The sequence below is a fragment of the Pseudorasbora parva genome, chromosome 5 (genome assembly GCF_024679245.1).
Source record: "Pseudorasbora parva isolate DD20220531a chromosome 5, ASM2467924v1, whole genome shotgun sequence".
NCBI classification, from domain to species: domain Eukaryota; kingdom Metazoa; phylum Chordata; class Actinopteri; order Cypriniformes; family Gobionidae; genus Pseudorasbora; species Pseudorasbora parva.
Window position 1 is genome coordinate 2,393,049 of NC_090176.1, and position 10,039 is coordinate 2,403,087.

Sequence of the window (10,039 nt, forward strand, 5' to 3'; positions counted from 1 at the left end):
CAGTAAAAAGTCCCGGCCGAAACATCCTCCCTCACATCTCCCCCTCCCTCTCTCATTTCCGTAAATAGAACCAACGTGACCTGCACGCCTGCATCAGTAGAAGTAGTTTGAGCAGAGTTGACGAAGTACCAGTTTGTAGGAAGATAGTTTGAACAATCATGGTTATAATGTGCATCGTAAAGGGTTGTGAGAACAAGGCGAAGGTATTTAGTGCCGTCATGTTTCACTGATTTCCAATTCACCACAAACGGCGGAAAGCTTGGTTAGCTGCTTTGAAAATTGATGCAACAACACCGCTGGAGATTCTGAAGAAATGGCGTGTTTGCTCCGAGCATTTCACATATTACCATATTGACATTAAAGCTTATAGTGTAAGGGGAGTTTTTAATGTTAATTTTCTCACTGCGGTTGCAGGTTTCTATATTGAGAGGTTCATCTCATAAAATCTGTGTTTGTTTTTATGATGTTCTCGTGACTGTTCCATTTGTAATATTAAACGTTGCTATGTTAAAGTATACTAATATTGGCTTTTGTCTTTTACTTAAGATCACTTGGAAAGCTGACAGTGCCTGTTGATTTTGTGACACTAAGTTATAACGTTACACTGCGGGCTTAGGCTTATACTTCATTTTTATTTCTGAGCTCACTTCTCAAGTACATCAAACAGTCAAAAACTCTGTATTGCCTGTCTCATAAGCGCACTGATTTCGCAGCAAAGTTACTTGTGTTTACTAGGTTAAACACCACTAAAGTTTAATAAGCTAAGGTTACTGCCACTTCAGGACAACCAAATACCATGCAAAAGGACACTTACAGTGTTAGGTGATGATCCACTTTGTTGTGTTCTTGCTTTGATTATTGTCGGTGTGGCAGAATCCTTTAGGCGAAATCCTGTGGAGGTATAGTCCTCCTGTGTGAAATGCTCGGAGCAAACACGCCATTTCTTCAGAATCTCCAGCGGTGTTGTTGCATCAATGTTCAAAGCAGCTAACAAAGCTTTCCGCCGTTTGTGGTGAATTGGAAATCGGTGAAACATGACGGCACTAAATACCTATCCTATTACACTTTTTACCTTATTACCTATTACACATCCTTTACACTATCCTAAGTAAAGGGTTGTTTTACAGCAGTTGCAGGTATTATGGTTAAGGGACTAATTCCTTTAAGAAAAGGGGAAATGTGTCCTGTTAATACTGTTAATGAACACTGAGGGCGCTAGAGTGCGCAGTGAGGATAGGTGTTGGATGTGGAGAGGAGACGCAGAAGAATAAAGTGAGGAAAAACTGATACATGTCTCTCGGGTCGTTCCTGATATATCTTTACAAGATACCACACCGCGTTATGGCAACGACATTTCAGACTGACAGATAAAAGATAAACAGGAATTTTCTGCCATTTGTTAGAGATTTGTACACGTTGTTATATTAATTATAATTCAGATTCGGTTTTATTGGCCACAATATTAATGATGAATGTTGAGAGGGGCACTTTTGATTAATTTTCAAAAAGGGCAGGGGCTTCAACCCCCAAGCCGCCCCTCTGGACTTGTATGGTGTGCTTAACGTTATGTCTCCCGTCACAAAATGCAGCGAAATCTCTGACACAAGGTTAACAGTTAGATTAAGGTGTACATGTCTGTAATGCTCTCCGATAATGCAACTAAAATAGGCAAACGCTACATGTCTAAGTCCGATTTATGTTTAGTTCGATTGTGACTTTAATCGGATTAAGGTCATTAGAAATGTCTGTTTACATGGTAGCCTCTTAATCAGAGCATTGTTTTAATCAGGTTAGTATCGGAGTACTGTTGTCCATGTAAAGTAGTCATTGACGTGTCTTCGAATTTGCGCATTTTGAAGGGTAATGGAAACAGCTACTGATGACATAAAATCATACTTCTTTGAGAAAATCCTTGTGGTTACTTTATTTGTGAAGCATTTATGACACATGGACAATTTTCCCTCCTTTGCAAGTACTCATGTGAGTCTTAAAATGTCTTTTTAGTGCAAAATCCTTGCCACACTGTTTACAGATGTTGTGACACCTCATGTGATTGTTGAGGCCAATTTTGAGGGGAAAACTCTTTTCACAGTCAGGACATCTAAAATGGTTCCCTCTAGAGTGAAGTGTCTCGTGGCCTTTAAGGGTCTTTTTATGTGCAAAACACTGTGCACAATGAGAGCACGAATAAAGCTTCTCTCCAGTGTGAATTCTCATGTGGACTTTAAGGTTTCCTCTTTGCCTGAAACTCTTTCCACACTGTTGGCAGTTGAATGGTCTTTCTCCAGTGTGAACTCTCATGTGGGCATTAAGGTTTCCTCTATGAATGAAACCTTGTCCACACAGGTCGCAGGTGAAAGGTCTGTCTCCAGTGTGAACTCTCATGTGGATAATAAGGTTGTTTTTTATAGTGAATCTCTTTCCACACTCTTGGCAGGTAAAACCGTCTTTTTTGCTGTGAGATCTCCGGTGGGCATAAAGGCTTGCCATTTGAGTGAAACACTTTCCACACTGTGAGCATTGGTATGGTTTCTCTCCAGTGTGAACTCTCATGTGGATGTCCAGGTATTGTTTTCGACCAAAACTTTTTCCACACTGACCACAAATTAAACAAGGTTTGGTCTTCCGAGTCTTCTCCATCGTCATGGACTTCTCTCCAGTCATGAAATCCTGATGCTGATCTTTATCTTCTTTATTATTCAGTTCCAGACCCTCATCTTTCAGCGGCATCAGGCCTAGAGCGAAAAAAGACAAATCAAGGGTCACGGTATAATTTATTGTCTCTCTTAGGAGAAATGTGTTTTAGTTTAGAGAACTGCTGCAACGTCAACACACAACACATACAACATTAACAGCCATTCTAATCATATAACCCGTACCACAAAAAACAACACATACCGTTAAAATATTTTTTAACGTTATTGCATTTACTTATCATACTGCTGTAATTGCTCAATTAATTTAACAGACAATGCGAAAATGAGTATTTATATATATTATTTCTGCATAATTGAACCCTGTATCATGCAAAGCTCAAAATTATCTTGCAAAGAGCTGATTGTATCCCCATGACCTGGTCTGGCTTTGGCCACATAAGTGTCCTTAATATTGCCATAACACAAGTCAAGGATATAATTTTTCCTCATTCCACACTTCGCATATTGAAATACCCCAGGTAAGGATTTCTCCAATCCACACTGAATTAAATCAACACGAATCAATAGAGGTGCATCAGGCTTAATTTGTAAATGCTTTTGAACACAACCTGCAATCTGACTTGCCGCCCTATGAACTTACCCACTAGGTGGGATATACACTGCCCAGACAAATATATTGGTAAACTCTCTTGGCAGATAGTACAACTACAAAGTAGTTAACACCAGTTTAATGGCACAGAACAACAGACATAAAAACCAACACAAGGCATCAAAATCTACAGAGAGGGGTTTAATATGGAGTCGGCCCACCCTTTGCAGATCTAACAGCTCCAGCTCTTCTGGGAAGGCTTTCCACAAGGTTTAGGAGTGTGTTTATGAGAATTTTTGACGATGTCTGATCTAGAAGCCCATTTGTGAGGTCAGCCACTGATATTGGACAAGAAGGCCTGGCTCTCAGTCTCCGCTCTAATTCATCCCAAAAGTGTTCTATCAGGTTGAGGTCTGGACTCTCAAGAGACAGGTGTTTATCATTCGTACGACCCACTTATGTGCCGCTCGTCCTTCAGCTATCTCTCCCGTCACAGACTTTGCTTAACCTCGCCACAGTAAAAATAATAAAAGGCAAATAATAATTAACTTTGTGACTCTTTGGCTGTCATCCTTGGCTCTGATAAGATATACAGTGGGTACGAAAAGTATTCAGACCCCCTTAAATTTTTCATTCTGGTATATTGCAGCCATTTGCTAAAATAATTTATGTTCATTTTTTTCTCATTAATGTACACACATCACCCCATATTGGCAGTAAAACAGAATGGTTGAGATGTTTTTTTGCTGGATTTAAAAAAAAAGAAAAACTGAAATATCACATGGTCCTAGGTATTCAGACCCTTTGCTGTGACACTCAAATATTTAACTCAAGGACTGTCCATTTCTTCTGATCATCCTTGAGATGGTTCTACACCTTCATTTGAGTCCAGCTGTGTTTGATTATAGTGATTGAACTTGATTAGGAAAGCCACACACCTGTCTATATAAGACCTTACAGCTCACAGTGCATGTCAGAGCAAATGAGAATCATGAGGTCAAAGGAACTGCCTGAAGAGCTCAGAGATCGAATTGTGGCAAGGCACAGATCTGGCCAAGGTTACAAAAAAATTCTGCTGCACTTAAGGTTCCTAAGAGCACAGTGGCCTTCATAGTCTTTAATTGGAAGATGTTTGGTAAGACCAGAACCTTTCTTAGAGCTGGCCGTCTGGACAAACTGAGCTATCGGGGGAGAAGAGCCTTGGTCATGGAGGTAAAGAAGAACCCAAAGATCACTGTGGCTGGGCTCCAGAGATGCAATCGGGAGATGGGAGAAAGTTGTAGAAAGTCAACCATCACTGCAGCCCTCACCAGTCTGGGTTTTATGGCAGAGTGGCCTGACGGAAACCTCTCCTCAGTGCAAGACACATGAAAGTGCTAAAATAAAAAACACCGGGAGGACTCCAAGATGGTGAGAAATACATACCAAGACATTTTGGACAATTTCATGCTCCCATCTTTGTGGGAACAGTTTGTGGACGGCCCCTTCCTGTCCCAGCATGACTGCGCTCCAGTGCACAAAGCCTTGGTCCATAAAGACATGGATGAGGAGTTTGGTGTGGAGGAACTTGACTGGCCTGCACAGAGTCCTGAGCTCAACCCGATAGAACAGCTTTGGGATGAATTAGAGCGGAGACTGAGAGCCAGGCCTTCTCGTCCAACATCAGTGCCTGACCTCACAAATGAGTTTCAAGAAGAATGGGCAAAAATCCCCCTAAACACACTCCTAAACCTTGAGGAAAGCCTTCCCAGAAGAGTTGAAGCTGTTAGAGCTGCAATGGGACAACTTCATATTAAACCCTACGGATTAAAGTAATTAAAGCTCATGTACATGTAAAGGTTGCGTCCCAAAACATTTGGCAATATAGTGTATATTTGTGTGTACCTTCCTAGGGATTGTTCACCCCAATACCTGTAATATGTGCTAACAAAGAAAATAGGGTCAAGTTTGATTTCAAATTTTGAAATTTGATTGAACATCTTTGATGAGAAAAATCATCAAAATTTGATGATCAATAAGAAAGAAAAACATATATGAGGGTGGATTAGAACCTTTAACACGGTTTCCTAAAATTCTGCCTCTAGAATTCTACAACTAGACCACCAGGGGAATTAGTATATCATCAGCATATCTGTGCATTTATTCTCTAATCTGAGGAATCTCGGAACAAATAATATATTTGACACAAATGAATGCAAATATTGTTTGCAAGTCGTCCCAAAAGGATTATTTCCCAACTAGAATTAGACCTAAAATTTCCTTTACTCTTCCCTGATGATGACCTCTGGCCTACTCTCTGTAAGATCTGAATTTCTGCAGTTTGAATTTTAGATTATTGATTTTGATTATCTGAATTTCTTCTTCATCTGAAATCTTGAATCTGTATTTTGTGTCAAAGGCAACATAATATTAAATTTGTTAGATTACACTTGTCAATAATTCAGATTTATGCAATTCAAATTCAGATCATTTTGTCATATTTCTAGCTCCATAGTTTTTGCCCTATTTTGACGTATATTAGAGTAAAATCTTATCGAGTCCATATAATGCAAGTGTAGAGGTCCTCGAGAGTTAATGTCCAAACACTTTATTTCCATTCTGGTCATGTGATCTCACATGAGGCGACCGGCTCCATGTCAAATAAAACTGCTTTAATTAGGACACTCGTGATGATCTTAAAATATAACATTCATTTCTCATTCAGGATCACAGGACTGAGCTCAGCTTTGAGAATGAAACTAACCTGTTTGTTCCTCAGTTTCTTCTTGTTTCACACTGAACACTTCTTCAATCCTTACGTCTTCACTCTCCTGTTTATTAAACACCATCTTTATAATGTCACGTGGATCTCAGAGCCTTCTCCAGGAGTTTTCCTGTGTGTTTGGACAAAGTCATGTTTAAGAGACTAAAAAGAAAATAATTGCCTCAATTATTTTCCTAGTTCAGTAGTTAAGAAAATAATGAATGACCTTAAAAATAGCCACAAAAAACCTACAAATTAATAAAAGATTTACACAGACACGTCATACTAATTTATGATTTACATTTAGTATTTAATGATTTGTATATATTTACAGATACATTGTCATGAAAACATTTGTGGTTCGCTTATAAAAGTTGTTTTATTATACATGACATTCACTGTTTTGAGCGGCAGGATTCATCAGCGTCCGGTGATTCAAACGCTTTTAAAATTTAAAAGGTTTTCTTCGACAAGCTGTGTGTGTGGATCGTGCAAGGCCAAACCGGCGAAATGAAAGTCTCAAAATCCAAATGAATCAAATAGGATTGACTCGGAAACGAGTCAATGAATGCTCGCGCGTCACCAGATCCACAAATGCACATCTTACTGCTTGCACGCACAAATTCTGGCCAACATTAATACAAAATTTAGTTTTTGTATTCACAGTTATGTCTCTATTTGTACAAAATGCTGCACATTCGTGTATATCTGGATTTTGCACACACAAGCGGTAAAGTATTAGTTTAAATATAGAAATGCACATTTGGTTTTTGTGCAAACATTAATACTCAGCATCAGGCATATTCACTGGCTGTTATGTGTGTGTGGGTTGTGAAATGCTTGAAAACGCGAAATGAAAGTCTCAAAATCCAAATGAATCAAATGAGATCAATGCAGAAAAGACGCCAATTAATGCACGCGTCACATGATCCACAAATGCACATCATCTTCGTTGTTGAATGCGCAAATGATGATACACAAATGCAAAAAAAAACATTTGCATTCACAAAAATGTCTCTATACAAACTGCAGCACATTCATGCAAGTCTGTGTTTTGCACATACAAGTTGAAAGGCATGTGTTTGTGGATAGTAAAACGTTCATGGATAATTGTGTAAAACGTTCATGGATAATTGTGCGTGAATGTATTAATCCTTTTGAGTCTAAAATCATCCCATACAGTTCTGTCGTCTGTACCGACTGATGGGCAACAGGTCCTTTGATGAGAAGAACCAGGTGTGCTTTTTGTGTTTTTTCTAGCATTTTCGAAACATGCTCGTCTGACCAAATATTGATGAGGCACTTCCTCGTTGCTCCACGTTTGCCCTCTAACGTACGTTATTCATTTTGGATACACCGATCTTTCCGCGTCATCAGCTGACTATGCGTCGCATCTTGTGACATTACGTCCGGTTTTTGGTCCGTTTACATGTCTTTGGTCCGTGTTGCGTTCATAAATCAATCGAACCGCACCAGAGTTCGTTTGGAAGCGGATCGAGACCCGTCTTTTTAGCGGTCTCGGTCTGCTTGTTTGGTGCGCACCAGGGTTCGGATGGCAGCGTTCACATGTGTTCAAATGAACCGCACTAAACGAGCAATCGCACCAGGGTTCGTTTTAATCCAACCAAACATGACAAGTGTGAACACACCCTAAAGCCGGGTGCACACTGTGCGATTTTGGCCACGATTTGGCCGTCTGAGACAAATTTAGGAAATCCTAAAAGATTCCTCAGATCCTAGGCTAAAATCTGACGTCTTTGGTCGTTAGTTTGACATGTTCACCGGCAGCCGATTAATGAGCGCTGCGAACAAATTTTACCTCAGACGAAGTTCTGGCAGTGTCAGAAGATTTGGCACAGAATCCTGCAGTGTGACTTCTCCTACGACGACAGTCAAATATCTCCGTTTTTCAAGACAAACTATGACCAAAACGAGTGCTAGAGATTTCTTTGTAGCCAGCATTTCAGTCCCGCGTGTAATGCAGCTCACCGTCACCGAACGCGTCATTCATTGATGATATGAACTCCGGGTGAGTTTTCTTGCGCGCGTCCGTTTTTAGCGCGCCTTCACTATCGTGCAGTCTGACATTAATGTCAACTGAGATCTTACAGTGTGACACGGCGATCATGTTCGTACAGTCTGACAAGGGACATTCGCAAAGGATTTTGAAAAATCGCACAGTGTGCAGGACCCTTAAGACTGTCCAGTAATCACGTGTTTGACAGACGTTTAGAGCGCTCGCTCAATGCAAAACAGTGCATGCATTGAACAGTCCGTGCCTTGCCGGTTAAACATTTCATTCGCGTGCATGTTTAACCGGCAAGGCTTTAAAACGCGGGTAAACACCCCTTAACTTTAGTGCACATGATTGGATATTTGCTCATATCAGCGCGTAGACTCACAGGCACACTCAAACAGAGTTGAAATAAACTGAGAGGAATATTTCATGCGGAGGGAAATGGAAATAATTAAATCCAAAACCGCGCTTATTGAACTGTGAATGCCGTACCGAACGGTTCAATATTATATTGAGTATTGTGACATCCCTAGTTGCTACGGTGCTCTAAATTGTTGCTAGTGCATATAATAATAATTATATAATATGAATTTTAAAAACAAATTATATATTTCTTTTTTTGGCAAGTATCTCTTTTTTAACAGGATCAGCATTGATCCTTTCCCAGTAGTGAGCCGCTTTTCCCTTATTTATTAAAAACATCTGCAAAGGTAAGATGCAGTCAAAATGATTCAAGAATATATTCTGCACATTTACTATTAATAAAATGGGGTATATATTTATTCCAGATGAGTACAAATATGACCAACATACATTGCTATCATTCGGTACAACCAGTAGGTCATTCGGTATATCCAAATTTCGGCATTACTGAATGACATTTTGGTTATACCGTATAACAATATTTTCAAACAATGCTAAACAGGCTGATATCTAGATAGCTTGCTAGCTAGCAAAAGGACACAAAAGTGTTATATTTAGTACACGTTTTTAAAATATTACAACATTTTCCACGTTTTATAGTGGTTAAACCGAATGAATTTTCTGGACATGCGGATGAGCAAGAGAAAACATGAATTTTTCAAATAGTTTATGTTGATGTATGATATATGATGTTATAAAATCATGCCAGAATAAAAAAATATATACATTTATACCATTTTAAGATATTTTATTCACAATTGAAATGGCTGTGACACCTCTGGATGTGGCCTTTCTGTGCTTATTTCCTCACACTAGATCTGGTAATCATGTAAAAATTATAAATAAATAACTAGTGTGACTATGCTCAAGTCTGAAAATGTTCTACACATCTGAAATTTCTGAATTTGAATCTAAGTTTGCTCTGCATACGTCATCGTCTGTTTGTAACGCCCATTGGAAAGTATTTGTCTATGAAGCTTTGCCATACCTCAACTCAGTTACTACTGAGAATGCTCTGGTTTAAGCCAGGCTAGCACTTTCTGTTACTTACATGTGAATATGCTTCTGTTGTATAAATTAACCATGGTTTATCATATTAAAAGTGTAGTAACCATGTTTTGTTTTTTGGCTACTTGTTTACTAATATATATATATATATATATATATATATATATATATATATATATATATATATATATATATATATATATATATATATATATATATATATATACACACATACATACACACACACACACACCTCCAGTTTTACCACAAATACCATGATTAAACTATGGATAGAGTAGCGGAGCCATTGTTAATTTGTAGTTACCATGGTTTAACTATAATCATTTATTTATTTTTAATGTAAAACTGGTTCGTTTTCATAAGAGGTTTACTTACATAAACACTGCACTAATGTTACATGAAGCATATTACAGCGATTTTTTTTAATAATACATAATGTTACATCTCTTGTAAAAGCTATCAATTGGTGTGTGTCTATTTCAATGCGAAAAAACGGAAAACACAAACCTTTCTTCAGTCTTATCAAACAGTCACGGAAGCGCGGCGCAGCTTTATGATGTCATCGCAGAGCAAAATAAAAG

At 38.7% G+C, this 10,039-nt stretch overlaps 1 protein-coding gene across 1 annotated transcript; it reads right to left on the bottom strand.

Moving 5' to 3' along the window:
* Positions 1-1,896: 1,896 nt before the first annotated feature.
* Positions 1,897-10,039, bottom strand: LOC137074936 (gastrula zinc finger protein XlCGF57.1-like). The gene is made up of 3 exons (XM_067443036.1): positions 9,966-10,039; positions 5,990-6,119; positions 1,897-2,735 (listed from the first exon to the last, which is right to left on the bottom strand). The coding sequence occupies exons 2-3, from the start codon at positions 6,072-6,074 to the stop codon at positions 1,939-1,941; spliced, it is 882 nt and encodes a 293-aa protein (XP_067299137.1). The 5' UTR covers positions 6,075-6,119; positions 9,966-10,039; the 3' UTR covers positions 1,897-1,938.

Coding starts and splice junctions, on each gene's coding strand:
- LOC137074936 (XM_067443036.1), bottom strand. CDS start 6,074: ATGGTGTTTAATAAACAGGAGAGTGAAGACGTAAGGATTGAAGAAGTG. Junction 2,736..5,989: donor AGAAACTGAGGAACAAACAG/GTTAGTTTCATT, acceptor TTTTCGCTCTAG/GCCTGATGCCGCTGAAAGAT.